General features: G+C 45.4%; 1 protein-coding gene across 1 annotated transcript in view; it reads right to left on the reverse strand.

Annotated features, from left to right (window-relative positions):
* MAD1L1 (mitotic arrest deficient 1 like 1) overlaps positions 1 to 18952 on the reverse strand; it is a 355712-nt gene that overhangs the window by 187227 nt on the left and 149533 nt on the right. The window contains exon 12 of the mRNA XM_066329740.1: positions 18801 to 18941. Within this exon, the coding sequence (XP_066185837.1) occupies positions 18801 to 18941 (141 nt within the window). The remainder of the gene's footprint in view (positions 1 to 18800; positions 18942 to 18952) is intronic.

Raw genomic sequence — 18952 nt, forward strand, 5'->3', positions numbered from 1 at the left:
AGGACAGGAAACAAGAATGCCTGTCAGCCACATGTCCCACATCTCCAGGGACTCGTGCTCCTGGGCACCACAGCAAACCACAACACCCAGAGACTGAAGGCCACTGCTTTGTCTAGAGCAGAGAGAGTGTTTTCCACCAAAAAACCAAGAGCTGCTCCTTCTCTGAAGACCAGTTTTGTACTGGATTCGTGCAGGGAAATGCCGCCCTCCAGTGAGAGACAGAAAGCAGCTGGTTACCAAAATCAGGGAGGAATAATGCAGAGCTCTCAGGGCACTAAATAAAAAAAAATGAAGCTGCAAATTGAAAAATCGCCAAAGTCATTGCTATAATTACTGAAGACACAGGGAAAACATCTCTCCTAGCAAAGATATGGGCTCCTGTCAACGCTCTATCAAGATTTGCTGGACAAGGGGATAATGACCACACCTTTCTCTAGCTCTTGAGCCTCAAGGACAGACCAATCTCTCTCCTCTTGAGGAGACACAGTCACTTGTAACGTCAAGGATTCTTGACAGTAAGCTTATTATAATGAAATAACCCCAACCTCTGCCTGGTTAGACTGTGAGAAAAGGGTGTTAACAAAGTGACTGTGGAACAACTGATCTGAGATGAAGACAGGCTTCCAAGCAGAAATTGCCCATATCCTTATTCCTGGCAAACTGCTTGACCTAGCTTCAAGGAAGCTGCACAGTCCTGCAGCAGAAACCTGGCTCCTGTTCCCACCCTGCCTAACCACTGAGACCTGGGGGGAAGCACTAAACCCTGAAACTCCTTTTCTCTCTCCCCCTAACCTTAAGAAAACACTGACTCTGTAAAACCCTGCCAGAAGTTTTGAAAAAGGCTAACCTCTGAGCACAAGGTGCCCCTGTCGACACAAACCACAGCTGATGGGCCACAGCACTGAAAGGATTAAGCACCATAATAAGTGCAGAAGTCCAGCACCAACACGTTCAGAGGTGGCAGCAACCTCATCTCCCTGATCCTCAAAGCAAAGGTGACCTTCACAGCTGCAATAAAATGTAAAACTGGGAGAAAGACCCTGAACTTCTCTAAATCTACTCCATCAACACTGTTCTCTCAGGCAGATGCTGTGGGGAAAGGAAGAGAAGCAAACTGGGAGATGGAAAAATGCAGACCCTTCTATCCAGGAAAGGGTGAGTCCCTAGAGGTTGGACAGACCTGTGCCAGGCTGAAATAGATAAAAAGGAGCCAGGCAGGCACGAAAAGGGTGGGCTCAGGTAACAAAACCACCTTAGTTCTGCAAAAACGTCTCAAAACAAGAATATTCATTTGTTGTTTTAGTCTCTGAGCCGCAGCTGAGTGTGAGGTGAGGCTGAGGGGCAACACCCCAGAGATTTCTCTCTCCCCCTGTTTTCTCTTGATGTTTTTATTCAGTACCTTGCTAAGAAGGAGCACAGAGACCAAAAGATTAGCACAGCTCTGCTGGGAACAATCTACTTTTGTAATAGGTCTCCTTCCCCCCATCCTAATCAAACGGTGCTGCAGTCCCCTGGGGAGAGAATACCGTGCCAAACAAAAAATGTGAGTGTGCAGCTGCTTCCTCAACAGCAAAGGGCAGCCTGAGTGATGAAACTCTGCCAAGCCAATTGCTCCCAGCATGATGCAGTTGGCCAGCACAGCATCTCCAGGACACACACGAGTGACTGTGGGAGGCTGATGGACTCTCCAAAGGAGTCATTCCCCATCACTGGGACGCCCATCAGAAAAGCTGCGGCCACTAAAATCCTCTTTGTGGCCTCAGAAATAGTCCTGCCTCAGAGTGAAGATGTAGCTGAAGGTCCCTTCTCTTTTGCTGCTCCCCAGCAGAAGTTTTAACCCAACAGCAGCAAGACAAAATCTGTGTATTGAGGGTGAGCTGCAAATCTCTTGCCAGGAGTAAAACAAATTATTAATTTATCAGTGCAACTCAAAACCATTGGAAGAGTACCAGCCCCCTGCACAGGGAAATGGCAAATAGGTAAAGAAATACAAGTATCTGGAGGACAGTAAGGAGAATTAATTTCACTGTGCTGTGGTCAGATCTCTAAAGGTGAAATGATGGGATGCCAGCACTGGATCCTGAAATGGATGAAGCACATGTGGGAATCCATCACTGTTTAGGTGATCTGAAAACAGGTACTGTAAGCAGTTCTGGGATCTGGGGAGTACAGTGTTTTCCTTGGGTTGTGTTAACACTCCTGGAGCTGGGAAGCAGAGCTAGAAACAAACAGAAGACACAGCAGCTAATGGGAAGAGAATCCTTTGCCATTAGATGTAATAAAAAAAGCTGCTTGAAGGAGGGGGGAACAAATGTTTGTGCATTTGCTTAATTGTGTGACAAAATTTTAAGCCCACCTCATTTATTTACCTTTTTTTTTTTTTTTTCATCCTTTAGTTTTTCAGCAGAATGAATTCAGGCTCCAAAGCCTTCTCTTGATGAAAGCAAACATCAGTACTCACCAAATCCACAAAAAGGAAATCTCAAAAACTAGAAGTGGTGGCAATGGGACAGCATCTACCAAACTGTGAACTCCTTCCTGTGCATTTTTGCCAGGACAACCTCCCTGGATCTAAGTTCTCCCCATCAAGTTACCTCCAACTAGGTTTGATAGCTGGAGGGAAAGAAGCAGCATTTAATTAATGAAATCTGTAAATTAGCCATCAGAAATGTTCACTCTTATCCATTCATCAGAAAAAAAATATGGTGGAATTACATCTCTACCTAAAAAAGCCCTTCTAATTTCAGCCCAATGAGTCAGCACTGCTGCATCTCATCACCAGGAGTGATTCATTGTCACTGCACTTCTCAAAGTCAAGAATAAGGGTATTCACCCCAATTCACTGTCATCTCCGAGCTCCTCTGGACCCAGGCACTGTGTTTGCACACAGCACCGTTATAATGATTTATGTGAGTGTGTCACTTTTAATTTAAAGGGATAAAGAGTTATTGTCAGTCTACCAACCATACAGCAACGTTTTCTTTCCACTGAGCTGACAGTTGAATACCTGGAAAATATTCCTGTTTGCCAAGGAAGGAGAGGGCTCTGCAGCCCACAGCCTCGGGGTGTCAACGCTGCTGAGGAGAGGAGAGCACGGCCAGTCTTTGGAGAGGAACACTGCTACTTGGGAGAGGTCACAAAAGGGCTTACAGTAGAGTTAGGACCTAAATAAAAATTCCAACAAAAGCAGTATGGATGCAAAGGCTCTGCCCCAAAGGTGAGGAAGGTGAGGGGCATGGATGAGAGCCCAAATAGATGATCTGTGGTCATAGCTGGATGAACAAGGACTCTCATAAGTTAATCAGTGGCACAGCTATAATTTTCTTATTCAAGTCCCCTAATATCACAGTCACTTTTGATAACCTTTTATCTGCTAAAACAAGGCTCCTGAACAACTGACACTGACCTTACACCCCTGAGTGGGCCAGTCCTTCCTTCAAGCTGCCCAAGGCTGTTGGCAGCTGGTGGTAGCTCAGAAAAGATGTCTATAACACTGCTGTGAGCTCTGTCCTTAATGATCTCTGTCATTCCCACAGACACACTCCCAACAGGAGCCCTCAGGCACGTGGACACACCTCCTTGTGCAACTGCTGTGAGCCAGCCAGGAAACAACGTTGGGAAGTGAAGGTTCTGTGTTTAAACCAAACTTTTTTTTTGATAACTCGAATCAAGTTTGGTTTCTGTTCCAGTTCTCAGCACTAGTGCATAGGTTGTCCCAGCTCTAATAAAGGTCGAGGAGGGGTTTCAGCCAGCACTGTCCTTGGACTGGGAAATCACAGCCAGCAGGGTTTTGGCGTCCAGCAGAACAGTGGGGAGAGTGCCTAAGCCCCAGAGGGTCTCCAGCAAATTTCCAGCGCTGTTGGAAGTTGCTAGGTAACAGCATCCACCCCCAGGATGAGACTGTGCAATGTTTGACAAAGCAGTGCCTTGCCCTTGCCTCCTCCCTGGCAGTGTGTGTGTTGAGGACCTGTCTCCTCTGCTGCCAGAGCATTTCCAGCCTCTAGTCTGGGAGCATAGTTGGGTTTTGCTGAATAAAGCAAACATCCCATTTTAAACATCGCTATTATAATTAGCAGAAGCTCATTGCTCAATCCCCCTCCCAGACAGGGATTTCCAAATGTCAGTGTGCTCACCACAGCTGAGCTGTGCTGGCTGCTCTGAACACAACTGACCTAGGAGGGTCCAGAGCACAGAATCGAATCCTGTCATGGGCAGTGAGATGGAAAAACAAACAGGATAATTGTTCTTCTTCAGCCTGTACCTTCATCTGCCTGTACCTTCTGCACCAAGGCAAGGTTTAGCAGCGACTCCTTGACACAGAAGGTGTATTCATGTTTGATGGCAAACGAGAATTCCTTTGGGAATTTTATGCCTGTTTTCAGCCCTCCAGATGACTCTGCCTCATCCTCTTTGTCCTGCCAGGGTATCATGGCATAAAATCAAAGGCATTAAGGAGAGAACAAAAAAGGGGGAAAGCCCCAAATGAGTACAGCTACTGCTGCTAAAACCTTTCTGCAGAGGCTCTGGCAAATGCAGAGACCAGTTTCAAACAGCGTTTTCCTTCTAAAACTGTTTTGAGAAAGCAAAACCAACCTTCATCTTTACAAGTGATTTGCAGTATTAGAAGAAAATTGCCAAGTATCTTTTCCTAACACAGACCTCCCCACAACAAAGATCTCCCCCCTCTGAAGGACAAGTGTAGCACTTCCATGTCCAGGCACTGCACAAATCAGTGGCTCCCAGCCTTCCTGCAGACACTTCAGAAACCCTGGCACTGCTCCACACCTCAGGGTGTCCCACACAGTCAGCAGAAGTTGGGCTCAGTTTAATGTATTAATTTATTAAATAATTAGTTTATTAATTTATTAATGTGGGTCTGGTGCAACCTCTCACCTGTGATGTGCAAGTGTCTCACCCACAGCTCCTGCCTCGTTTTTTTGGGGATACACCAGTGTAAACTCCATGAGGGGCTGAAGCAGATTAGCACCAAGCTGCTCAATAAAAGGAGAAACCAAAGCTCAAAGATCACATGAACTTTGCACGTGGACAATTTTCAGTTATAATATTTTACCCCATCAGGTTTGTACCACAAACAGATTGGAGGCAGAATTTGCCTGAAGTTTAAGGGAAAAAGACTGGAAGGAAAAAAACCCCTGATGTTAACAGCCTCTCTATCCAAAAACATTCCTTACACTGGAAAAGAAAAAAATCCTCCAAGATTCCAACTGGAAGAAGAAAAAAAAAAGGTGTAAAATACCCTCAAATAAAATCAAACATCCCTGCACACCATAGTCATGCTCCTGTAACTTCTAAGAAAAGGAACAAAACTCTTCTACTTTTAACTGGGAATTTATTCAAAATAAATAAATCCCAATGGAATTTAGGCACACTGTAGAGGCTCCAGCAAAAATCATAAATAAAGCAAGCAAACTAAAAAGATCCTTTCTTGGCATGCTCTTGAAAGAAGGATTCACCACATTTCTGATTGACTGCCACTGTGGTTTAAATGAATCGGCTATAAATAGGCAGCAAATGCAAGGCAAGCATTTGAAGGGAACAGCAAGGGTTTTTTTTTTGTTTTCTCTTGTTATTGCTTAATGGTCTGTTGGAAAGGAGGTGGCTGACAAGGTGGAAGGAATGTGGTAAAAATCTAAAGAAACAGAAAAAGATGGGGTGTGGGAAGGAGGGATAACGAGACATGAAGACATTCAAATGTATGAAATGTGCAAATATTTCTGCCTCTGGATTTTTAGCTCAGGGATGGGAACAGGCACACAGACTTGGAGCTAGGGATGCCCTGAAAGTCCCCTCACACCCACAACTTGAGGAAGGCTTTTATGGTATCAGTAACTGCAAAGCCAAGCTTCTGTGGGCCACCTTGGACTAATTTCTAGTCCTTGCTACCTATCAGATTGAACACATGAAGAGCAGCCATTAAAGAAAAGCACTGGAAGTGTTTCTGCACCCCTCTTGTGCCAAGAGCCATCCAAAACAGGAGCGGCCTCAAAAGTATTAAAGTTAAGCAGGCATCCACATCACAGCAAAAGTGAAAATACTCGTGTCAATGAACACCAGAGCTGCAGCAATCTGAGTCACACCCAGACAGGATCCAGTTTCTGAAAAGCATTTGCGGGGAAATTTCTAATAAACTACTTCTAAAATATTGAATAGTCACTTCTCAAAATAGCTGGGGCTTATTTCACAGCTCTTGTTCCAACTGTCTGCTCACTCTCCTCCTCTCTCCCACAGCCAGTCTGACTGCCCACAACATCCCCAGTCTCCAGCTTTTGGCATCATTTTTAATTACTCCTCTTAATCTTATGCTCCTGCTTTCAAGCCTGAAGGAGGCTCTCACAGAATCCAAGGAGCAGAAAACCTTCTGGTTTCCCTTCCCAAGGAGTCTGACTCACTTTAAAGACCTTCTCTGCTCCTGTGAAGTATTTCCTTGTGACTCCATGGCAGATCTTGCCAGTGAGCAGCCCAGGACCACCCCAGAGCCTCCTCCTCAGTGGGGACAGGGGCTGAACACATCAGCTCTGCACAGGTTTACAACTTCCTCAAAATGAATTGTTTCCTCCTGTAAGAAGGAGGAGAAAGCTATCAAAATGGCCTGAAATCCAAATTTTTAAACTTCAGCAGTTAATAACTTTGCCCTACCAAACAAAAAAGAAAATTTTGGAAATGGTATGTAAGGGGTAGAAGAAAAACCCCTGCAGAGACAGGATCACAGCAAGTAAAGAACATCCTTGCCCTGCAGAAGCCTGGTACACATTCTGTGTTTGCCAATCCCCAGTTTAATTCTCATTGTAAGATCCTGCAGGAGAAGACAAAGTGCAGGGTTAATCAAAGGCAGGGCTGAAGCCCTTTGTTTATCCACAGAACTGAGCAGCAGGAACAAAAGGGAAGATTTCCACATGTTGCCCCATCAGTGCTGCTCAGTTTTGGGCTGAAAGAATGAACTCCAGAGGGAGCACTGCAATTTTCTCTTACACGTGGTCCATTTGTTTCCCTTGGCCCTTCTGCTGAGACTGCCCAAGATGCCAGACAGGATGGTATTTGTGACATGTGGGTGTTTATCTTCTGGAGTGAACCAAACAGCACCTCATTTCAGGAAAGCAATCCAGCAACTCAACAACTGCTCCTTGCTCCAGCAAATGCAGCCTGACGAGGCAAAAGGTGAAAGTGCCTGATGGTCCCATTAGACACCTTTGAGTTTCCTTGCTCCTGAATTCCTGCTGAGCCAAACTGTGCTACAGAACCAGGACAGATGTCCATTTGGCAGGGCAAGGGAAGGAGTCAGGACGTGTGCCAAGATGATCTCAGTTCTTAGCCCACAGGTACAGGCTGTGTGGAATCACTCCTCCAGGGCACAGTGGGATGCTCTGGGCTGGGAGCTGTGCTCCAGAGGCTCCTGTGGCAAAGCTCTGGCATGGGGCAGACAGAGCTCCCTCATATAAACACTAGTGAGTAAGAATTGTCAGCATTTGGGGTTTTTTAGCTTCTTTTCATGCTTCAATTTTCTTTCTTCTTAACCTAGCAGATAAACAGCTACACAGATTTACCTGTGCCTAAAAGTGCCTGACCCCAGGGCAATGCCAGCTCTTTTGTCCCAGGCTGATACATGCCAAAATAGTGACTCACTCTTGGTGCAAGAAGGCCACAAAGGAAGGGTATAAAATGTACATTTGCTGTAGAGTGGTTGTATTTGTGCCGTGCAGCAGCCTCCAGATATTCATGAAGACTTGAGTGTGACCTTTCCTTTTCTCAGTCCCATTTGCTGGTCAGAAAAAAGCATAATCCAAAGAGCAAGTGGAAGGTAACAGAAAATAATATGCACAATAATTGCAGTAATGTGTACAGTGTCAATGGGCTGTAGGAATTGGATACAAGGACTGTGGATCTCGCCTGGCCTAAATAAAAAGGTGCTCATTATCCTGAAAGGAAATGCCACTTATGAACAATAAGGTCACACTGCACTGGGAAGATAAATGTCATTTCTCTATACAGCTGTGATGGCCTCACCTACTGTCTTCAAAAATGGACCTAAACAGCAAAGCAATAAAAAGCCTGTAGAATCAGCCTGGGACATTATTGTTTTGAGAGCATAAAATCACTCATCTAGAGCTCTTTAGACATGCTTTCCTAGGGACACTTATATACGTGTACACGTGTACTTACACTGTGCCTTTTGGGAGTAATAACACCTGAAAATAATGAACTGACACTTTCAAACCAGCGTGGATGTGTTTGGTACCACATAAGTCCAAAGAATTGGAGACTCACCATGTATTTTATGCAGCTGTACACGTTCCCAGGAATTAAATCCATCTGCATAGGTAGTTCTGCACTCATCACAGCCCCCCCCAGGCAGCCTGTGCCAAGCACAATGAGCAGCTCTAAATAAATACCATCCATAATGCCAACAACTCCTCTCTTTTCAGCAGCTCTGCGGGCTGCTGTGCTGCAGCTGAGAGACAATTAAGTGCACTCAGATGATCTTTAAGCACAGGGTACAGAGCAGGAAGGGCAGCATCCATCCATCCATCCATCCATCCATCCATCCATCCATCCAGGCCAGGGACCTCCAGCCCAGGCTCTTTGAAGAAGGGGTGTCTCCTTTCAGCACTCTGAAAGTTGGGGGGCTCCTGCCCCTTCACTGCCACACGTGTGCAAGGCAGGTAACTACTGAGCATTAGTCACTGCTGAGGAGCAGGGGTTGTCACTGCAGATGTCACTCCTGCTGTCCCCTGTCACCTTCCTTCATGCAGAAGGTCACAGAATGCTTCAGAAACCAGCACCTGATTTTGCTAAAGTGGAGCTAGACCCAAGGAAGTCAAAGGAGCACACATTTGACCTGAGTATTTGAGAGAGCAGGGGGCTGATCTATCCTAAGGCTGCATATTCACTCATGAAATGACCTCTTGTCAAAGGGAGTAAACCAGAAAGTTACTCCATATTTTAATAAAATTGAGAGTACTCAGAATAGAGTTGTCAAAGGTAGGGCTGGTAACAAGTGGCTCAGCAATAATATCTGCCAGAAAGATCACTGGTTTATGGTCCCTGCCATCAGGTCACTTCCCAACTCTGCTGCACAACCTAGATTTTATGAAAAATTCAGGATTTGTGGGCTCTCAAGGAATACTTCAATAATTAATACAGATACAGACACTCATCATTTCTTTGTGTACATAAATAATGTACAGTGGTGACCTTTATACAAAGAAGCCTCAAACCCTCTCCCATGACATGACATTCTACTTAAAATAACCTCTGCAAAGTAATTACTCTGTTCACATTCATGGCTTCTCAATATCTCATTGGGCTTTTACACACCATTAATACCATAACATATAATCTTTCAAGCTTCTTGTTGATTTCCTTTAAAAATCAAAAATATTTAAGTTTAGCAACTCTTCCAAGAGTCAGCTTTCCAATGAAAATGAATTGTCTCCACAATTTTCTGAAAAGAAGTGAAGCCGATGCCACAAAAACTCACATTTGGGAGTCTGACGTGTGGAACACGGGCACAGGAACACAGAACAGATAAAAATCAATGTCTTAAGCCAGGAATCAGTTGTGTTTTTAATGTGGGCTTGAACAGCACTAGGAATCTGAGTGTACATCTGTCAAAGCTGAAGCCATTAGAGCCGTTTAAACAAAATGAAAACATAAATCACATCGATATGTCAAATCGATGTGCCATGCATTTCATAGCCATGATACTGTCCCCACAGCTGGATTCATGGCACGTGTGTTCTACAGCACTGCCTGTTTTATTAAACAGCGTAAATAAAATTCAAAAGAAAAAATGTTACCACTTGCATTACAGGGAGATCATGGCTTCCTCCACAACTCCGGGCTTTCAGTTTGTTTTGCTGAAAAGCTTTTAGCAACGTAAAAGCACATTTGACATTAACACTGATTAAAGCAAATAGATAAATTGCAAAGCCTCTGAGAAAGCAGAATTGTTCCTTACAATTTACCTGGACCACCCCTGGACAGAGGAGATCTATATCAACAGCTTAGTTTTTATTCACAGCATGGTGAGAACTGCTATCAGCTGTGTTTTTCACTTACTCTGCTCCCAGCCTGATCCAAATATTAGTAGGCTGCTCACACTGAAGTGAGAAAGAAAAAGAGGAAAATAAAGAGAGAAATCCAGGCCCCTTCCTTTGAATTCTGCTCAAGTTTTGACTGGCAATGGTGCCACGCTCCAATTCAGCACCTTAACACAAGGCTGAGGCAGTGGAGGGGCTGCAGCCCCTGGCCATGGCTGAACAGATGGGAGCAAACACAACTCACAAGTGCAGAAGTACTGGGGGTGAACAATTATGGATCTTCTGAAACAAAACAACTGCAATTGGCACTTGCATTTAAGCCCCATTCGACAAAGTGCTCAGGCACTAGCTGAACCAGGCTTTTTAGACTAATTAGTTCCCTGAAGAAACACCTCTTCTACTACTTGTAATTAAGGCCAAAATAAAGAATCAATGGGCTTCAAAAAGAAAACCAAGACAGCAACTACTGTTGTTCTAACTGCTACAATAAGCAAAGTATTAAGCACAATAAAGTGGATCTTATAATCCTTGCAAACGGCAAAGAGCAGGAGTGTTGGGATCCACAAGAGCATTGAGTAAGCTCGTGTTGGTGGTGTTTTCTCCAAGCATTTTTTCCTGTTTATGTGTTGTAACTATTTGGTAACAGGATTTCAACAAAACTCTGTAGCTGGACCCCACAGAAATGCAGTGGGCACAACTGTACTGAGCCTTTGTGGAGGCCCCACAGGAGCCCCTTGGAAGCTTTACAGAATGTTTTTAAACAGAAAATGATAATTAAAAATATAACTCGCTCTTACAGGTCACCATCATCATGAATTAAAAGATGACACGAAAACATTTACAACTACATACTTCAAACCTTAAATTACGCAGTGATTATGCAATTATTCTCAAAGGGAGCACTACAAATCACCAAATTCAAATCCAGTGATTATGAAAATCAACAAATCTCAACAAGTTCAGAACATCTCAAGACTCCCAGAAAAGAGCTGTTTAATCTCATTAATACAACTCAGAGCTAGGGAACAGGTAAAATTTCCGTGTAAAACATTATCCTGATGTATAATCTTAGCTTTTACTTTTTTTCAGGAGATATTTATTTCCTTTCTCCCCAAACCTGCTTGGTTTCCCTGGGCTGTTAAAGCTTTCATTGATGTGAGAAGGTGCCTAAGTAGCAGTTCTAAGAAACAGGAGACATTATTGGCCTGAGCCTGATTGATTCACCAACTGAGCTCAAAAAGGATGAGAAGCACTGGCCTGAGAGCCCCTCTGGGAAACATCACCTAGACAAGCCAGGCTTCTAGTTTGGAGAAAAACTGGTCAGTCTTGGCCAATTCTCCCATTCCTAAAGAGTCAGGCACCAAAAGATTGATCTGGTGGTTGAGCCACACGAACAGCTGCTTCAGGAAACTCTGGGCTGGAAGTGCTCTGCAGGCCATGGCCCTGCCTCCCAGGAGACCCCATCACCTGCCAGGAAGGGACCACATACCTGGGAGGCTGTTGGGAGTCTTCAGCCACTCCTGCCCAAGGCAAGCCAGATGTGTGGCACAGCAGTGCACGTGGAGCAGTGCCATCTCCAATCACCACGCTTCCCAGCTTGGAAAAGATTCATAGAGGGAAAATCCCCAAATTAAACACAGGAAGCAGTAGTCCTAACGTTGAATGTTTCTCTAACGTTGCAGAAAACCAAACAGTTCTGCAGTTGTGGAAAGCAACACTAGAAAATGGTGCAAGTTCTGTAAGAACTTGCCCAGCAACCTCTCCACTGCCTGCCATTCATCCCTCCACACTGCCTGCAGCACCAAGTGATGGAGACAACAGAAGAACCTGCTTCTACTCTTTCAGAGCCTTCCCTGTGAAAAGCTGGAAGCTATCTGTTCCTAATCCATTCCCCAAAGACACTCAATTTGCCTTTTTCTGTCTTCTGCCTCAGAGGGAAGAGACATGTCATCGCTGCTCTGCCTGCGCCCCACTCAGCCCCTGGTCCCCAGCTGCACCTCGCAGCAGGAGGGGATCTGCACCACATTGCACAGAAGCGGCTCTTTTATTCAATGCCTTTGCTGTGGATGGGGCCACTGCTCCCACTTCAAATGCATTCCTCCTTCCTCCTCCTCCTCCTCCACCTAAAGACATCTAATTGCACTGCCTGTATCTCTGGGCACAGGCATGCAGGCTCTCCAGTGTAAAGCGTTTTAAAGCTCTCAGCATCCCATGAAACGCTCTCCCCTGTTCTATTGTGGTAAATGTGACTCATAAGTGCACCTCAGTTATCGGCTCTTTCCAATACATCACTAAGAAAGAACCCAATTTTAAATCTTCTGTGGGAATTTAGACACAGTTCATCTGTTTCTCATGTTTCCTATAGCCAGGGACATCTGAAGCTAATCCAAATTCCTTATGTCAAGCCTCTTTTGTGCTTGGTTATTCATAACATCACCAGAAGAGGCTACGGGAGGATTTGTTCATACCAAGAGCATTTTAAGTGGAGCATTGTTGGGAAGAAGGGAAGATCTTTCTGTTGCTGACATCCATCAATCTGCCAGGGCTGAAGTGAGTACTTAGAGCCTGAGTGCAGGAGCACTCCCACGTCCTCTGAGCATCACCCCAGGGCAGCAGCACGATGCTATCAGCTCACTCTCACCTGGGCTGCCCGTGCTTCCTGCAGCCTTGAGGCACTCCGGCAGAGTCCACCCTGAACTCTGCACTGCTGACACAGATGATTTGTTGTATTTATCATTACTGCACATCTTTACATGACAGAGTCAAGATGTGACTCAGCATGACAGCAAGGGGCACACTGCCTGCAGCTGCACCACGACTGTGACTTTCAGCAAGAGGTGATGGCAATGACAATTGTCTATCCCTGTCTCTCCTGCACTTGAAGCACACGAGAGCTGCAGAGCTGGAAAATATTTTTCTGTGCCTTGCACTTCAATGCACAGCCAACAGGTAAAAGTGTCCCTGTGGCTGCTGCTGTGTTTGCAGCTGGGGGTATTTTTCTGGGAGCTTGTCTACAAGGCAGCCTTTCACAGGCTGGAGAAGTTGTCTTAGTTAATGATTCACCCTATGCAACTTGGTGACAGGATATTCTCATTCCTGAGAATGATGGAAGTTGCTTCCACTTAGCTGTGGTCCCTGGAAACTGCTGACTTAAAGCCATTCTTAAACTGTCAGAGCATCCACACACTAAAAATAGCTGCAAAAATCTCCCTGTAGTGAAAACAATGCTGGCTTGTGCAGAATAACTCCAGTGTAAGGAAGTGCCACAGACTGCTTCTCTTGATCAATTACTGACTTTCAGGACAGATCCAAAATGAGGAATCTCCTCAAAAAAATTAAGAGCAACTCAGTTTTAAAATCTGGTTTGACCAAACAAAAAGTCTCAGATAAGATCTGAGACAGAGACAGGATCTGCTCTGGCATCAATTAGTTTTTAAGAGTCCTTCCACAGGGCAGGGACTGTCACCTCTAACAAATCATTAAACCTCTTGGTGACTTGACTTCCTCATTTATATGATGATCCTTTGCCAGGTGTTCTGCCAAAACACAGCCACTGGCAGGTGTAAAAGGGAGGGGAGGACTCTGATGACTCACTGACTCCGTAAGGTCACCCAGGTCTGAAGGAAGATGAAACACGTGAAACAACAGAGAACACAAGATAATCCATTTTGCAGGGCTGCCAGAGAACACGGGCCTGACCTGCTCTCCTTTAGCAAAGAAAAACAAATGCAGAGCACCTCAGTGCTCCCTGGGAATTCTCAAAGTCTGCCAAGAGATGCCAAAGCATTTGGGTTCAAAGAGCTGTTTCAACAAGGTGTTTGAAGAGGAAGTTCAGCCCCGTGACTGCTCCAGCAATCAGTGGGAACTGATGCATGGAGCATCTCGGCACCATCTCTAGAGAAAGCCTGTCTTCTCCCACGAGCCACAGATAAGATGCTACAGTGACAGCAGAAGTCTGAGCAAGTGAAACATATGCCATTCTGGAGTGGCAGGAAAGCTCCAGTGATTCCCATTTGTTCCTTATGGACGTCCAAAGTGAGCAGAGTAATCATCTCACTGCTGCTTAAAAGTTGTCACTGAGCAAAAAAAAAAAAAAAAAAAAAAAAAAAAAAGGGTTGGATGGCAGCAGAGAGGTAGAGAAAGTAGGCAGGAGAAACCTGAAAATTAAAACAAACTCCTCTGTGCCTTGCACAGATGGGAGGAAACGTCTCTGTAAAGTTCCCACCACCACAGAAGCCCCTTCTGCTGTGTAAAGGAGCAACCTCCCTTTGAGGGGGAGAGGAAATGTGGCAAAGGAGCAAGATAAACACAAAGTGTGGATCAAAGGGAAGGGAAAAAAAAAAAAAAGAAAGAAGGCAAAAAAAGTGGAAAAGTGCTGATGGGGGAAGCTGAGTGAAAGACAAGGAAGAACTGTTAGCTGCTCAAATTAACATTTTAATGCATTCACCGTAAAATTTAAGCACTGGGGTGGCTGCTGAGTAAACCCCCTTTGAAAGGAGCAGACTGGTGACTTTACACCACAAAATCAGCAAGGTCCAGGCTTCACCATCAGCAGATGCATAGCAGTTATCAAGAGGCAGATAACGTGACGGTATTTGGTGAGTTTTGAGGTCACCAGTGATGCCCACGATGGAACAAAAACACAGAACATATGGCATCTCATGTGCTGAAACTGTCAGACTCACAATTAACTGATTACAGTGCATATGGTGCTCACAGACAGGGGAAATCTCTCAATGTAAAAGATGCTGGAGACCATTGAAGGTGTCAGCATGAGTCTTCCCTGCAAATCTCTCTTCATTAAAGTTTCGTATGGAGCCAGGAGTGTTGTAATAAAATCACTATTAATGCAGTTATATTTATGATTATCTCCTTTTGTGCAGGTGGATTTAGCTTTTCAAACACTAAACTCCACATCAAAGCTTTTTCACAGTGACTGCTGCATGCACAGGAGCTTTTTGTTTTATCATATTTAGCTTGAAATTAAAAATAATGAGAGCTAAGGTGGTAAAAGTTAACCAAGACTGGCTAGAAAACTATTAATATGACCAACAGCAAAACAAAAATTCACTCTGTCATAGAAATACAGTAACATTTCTGTTCAAGTATTTATAACAGGCTGGCCAGGGAAAAACTCATTCCCTTTCCAGTTCCAAAACACACTTTTAAAAAGATGGTGAGTGACACTTCATTAACCACGTGAAATGGGCTGACACAGCCTGCTTGCTTTTCCAGCCACCATTTCAGATGCCATTTTTCTTTGCAGCTCTCCATGCTTTACATTCAACACTCTGTAAAAAGATTCCTTGAGCCCCTCCAGCCACATCAGCCCCGTGGAGCAGGGGTTGTGCTGGAGGCAGGCAGTTCTGGGGAGGAGAAACTGCTTGTCCATGTGTTTGCATGTCCGTGCATTACAGATCCAGCTTTTCTCATCCATCACCAGTGAAGGAGATTTAAAAAGTTCCCCGTCAGCTTTTCTTTGCCTTTCAGTCCTGTGCCCCACCAGGCTCTGACAGGAGTGGTCCTTCTGCAGCAGCACCACGGAGGTGATCTGGGATCAAAGCCTCCTGCTGTATCCCAGTTTCTGGAAGGTGCCAGTGGTCCAGGTGATGTCTGGTGCAGGCAGTGCAGTGCTCCCAGCAGCTCTGCTGCCCAGCAAGGGCTGGGGCACAGCTCCCTGCGTGTCCCCACTCCATCCTCCTCACACACAGCCCCCTCCAGAGCTTGCACACTCCTCTCACATTCCCTCTGCTCTCTCCAGCAGCTTCCCACTGCCATATGCACACCCAGCAAAGAGACCTCATCTCCTTAATGAGTTAAAAGCTGTTGCCTCACCCCAAAGTCTTCTCAGGCCCTCACAGCTTCCTCCTCTCTCTAACTGGATTATCTCCATCACTCCACCTTCACCAGAGCTTCCTGACTGCTGCTGAAATGGATGGGGAAATCTCCCTTTCCAGAGTGAGGAAAAAACCCTGTTAAGAACATCCCTTTTTCCTCCTCTGTTTTGACAGAAGTGGTAACAGATTTGGGCAAGCAGAATAAACAAGAAAAAAGAGACTATTAACGCGTTCTCTTCTAGGAAGCACAGAAAGAGATTTTATTAAATTAAGTACTTAGTAGCAAAAATTTAAAAAAAAATAAAAAAAAAAAAAGGGGAACACACTGTGATAAAAAGCCAGAGAAGACAGACATGGCTTGTAGTGCAAATGTTAAGATTTATGAACAAAGCTGAAGGGCAGAACCCAAAAAAAGTAATGCAGGAGGGGAGGCATTTACCTCAGAGTCTTCAAGGGCTTTGTTCAACTCGAGAAGCTCCTGGACCACAGCGATACCTGGAGCCTCCCCGGCAGAGATGGAGCACACAGAAACTGTGTCCCACTGTGTGCTGGGTGCCAGAGACCCTCTGTGGGCACCCACAGCAGCACATCCCCTGATAACTGGTGACCTCGATTGTTCTCCACACTTCACCCATGCCAGCCTCCCAAAAAGTGTCAGCCAGGCCTTTTCAGCTCAAATCCATCACTGTCCCTCTCTGCAGCCCCCCTGGATGTGTCTGGAGTGCTCTGGTTGCTTTGCTGGCACGTGTGTGATGCTCCCAGCTGAGCACTGCTGGTTCTCCTGTGCCCTCCCCAGCCCAGAGGCTCCCAGGATGCTCCAACCCTTCTGCCACACTGATTGAAACAGGCTCAAGTTCCCTTTTCCTCCCCTCCTCACCCCCCTGCAGAGGCTGTTTCTCCCACATCTCGGACACCTGAGGCTCCAAGGTGCCTCCCTCCCCGCAGCCTGCTCTGTTTGTGAGCTGAGTCATGCAGGTGTCAACATTTCCAAACCTCGTGGGGAGGCTCAGCAGAGCTGCGAGGGTGCAGAGCATCAAGACAGGAGTTATTAATAGCTGCCATCGACCATCTCAGCAGCTTTGATCTACTGGCAGCTGATTACAGCTGCTGCTCCTGATGATGAAGCACCAGGGGTCCTGCCTGTACCTCAATTTCCCTTTGCAGTTTTCTGATTTTTACTGGAACAAAACACTTTCCCCCAAAATTTCAAAACAGATGGGATTCAGCAGCCAACACTGCAGTCAGAAAAGCAAACATAATCAAGCTGAAGCGTAAAATTTTACTTTGGGAGGAAAATATCAGGTCTTTGAATCCTGCTCCTAGCAAAGTCTTTGAAAGGCTTAGAGGTTGACATCACACACAACAAACCTCCAGAGAACACAGCTCCTTTCTGAATTTTTCCATGTACCCCTTAATCCATATCCGTGAAAATAAACTTAGAATTTGTTCCCTATAAATAATTAAAGGTGTAGAACCAAATGGTTCCCACACTATTCCATGCTTTCATCTGAAGAAGAAAAGATAATTTGCTATTGCCTGAAGACAGCACAGCACACCTGACACATTCAAGGAAACAATTGAGAAAATCCTCCTGCAACGACCTAGAGCTACTGTTGGGAACAACGAAGGAAGCAGGATGAAATAGTCACCTATCCTTTATGTCAGCATCACTGAATCCTGCTCTGTCTGCTGGGAAGCAATACAGTGTTCAAAAGGCAAACCAGAGAAACATTCTGACCAGATGAATTCAGGCAAATTTATCTGCTGTTACCAGCTAACTTCTCTATCAGCTTGCCCAAAACTTTGCAGAATTTGTTTTCAGAGGTACAGCAAAGAAGTGGATCTATACCAGGACGCTGATCTGCACCACGTTGTCCTGTTCTAAGGATTTAAAGATCACTGGAGCTGGTACTGCCTGAAATAAGTCCCCAACTCCCTACACAAGGAAAGAGCATTTTTAAAGATGCCCAAAACAACAGAGTTTTGTGCAGAGTGAGACAGTTCGCCCTGTGGCTTGAGCATGAACCCAAGGAGCAATTTCTACCAGTCTACTCTGAGTTATAGCCTCTGAATCTGTATGATGATGAAATTAAACATGAAGAAAAACTCACATAGTTATGACTATTGTAAAGCCTGATGTAATAAAAGTGCCAAGCTTTAAGATCACAGATATATTCCAAATATTTCAACTCATGAGCACAAAGCCCATTCCACTAAGCACAGCAGAAGAGAGGAATAATTTGGCCAACGCAGGTTAACTTTTAGCTCACCACAGCCACATTTCAGATTGCAAATTTTCAAAAAGAGAACTGAGGAGAACATAAGAATTTCTTTAAGAAATACTTCCATCTTTGGACAGAATGTTTCCTTTCTTAGAGAAAACCTAGTAAAAAGAACATCTAATAGCGACCAGTATTCTGGGGTTTTTCAGGCCCAATGCCAAGAAGTGAAGAATCTACAGCAGGCACGTGCTTTACTTCTTCAACAATTAAGTAAAGCTGTTGCAAACACAAGTTGCTCACACTGTGCAGAGCAGAGCTTTGATTACACATGTGCTAGAGTGAATCTCCTGCACTACACCACAGAGAAGGCCCCACACCTGCCACCCCTTCACAGCCGCTCACCACGGGGAGCGGCTGCCCCTCCAGCCATGCAGCACAGCACACTCAGATGATGATTATTCACTCAGCACACCCCAAGATGATTATTCTTGGCGTCTGCCATCATCAGGTGCACAGCAATAACTCTGATTGATCCCGGAATTTCGGAGCGCCAACACCCCAAATCCGGCTCCTCGCCAGAGCAGACCCGTCACTAGGCAGCTCCATCTTACAGGTCTCAACTCCTCCGCCCCGGGGTTAGAGCACAGCCTGGGGCTGTAGCAGCCTGGGATTTGGTTTATTACCTCCAGCTCGGTGTTGTGAGCGTGCAGCTTCTGCACCATGTCCTCGGCCTCGCGCATGCGGCGGCTCAGCTGCGGGGAGTGCTCGGCCGGCGTCAGCTCACTGTCGTACGACTCCAGGATGGCCCGCATGCCGTCCCGCTCCTGCCAGGAAC

The sequence above is a fragment of the Sylvia atricapilla genome, chromosome 15, assembly GCF_009819655.1.
Source record: "Sylvia atricapilla isolate bSylAtr1 chromosome 15, bSylAtr1.pri, whole genome shotgun sequence".
In the NCBI taxonomy this organism is placed as follows: domain Eukaryota; kingdom Metazoa; phylum Chordata; class Aves; order Passeriformes; family Sylviidae; genus Sylvia; species Sylvia atricapilla.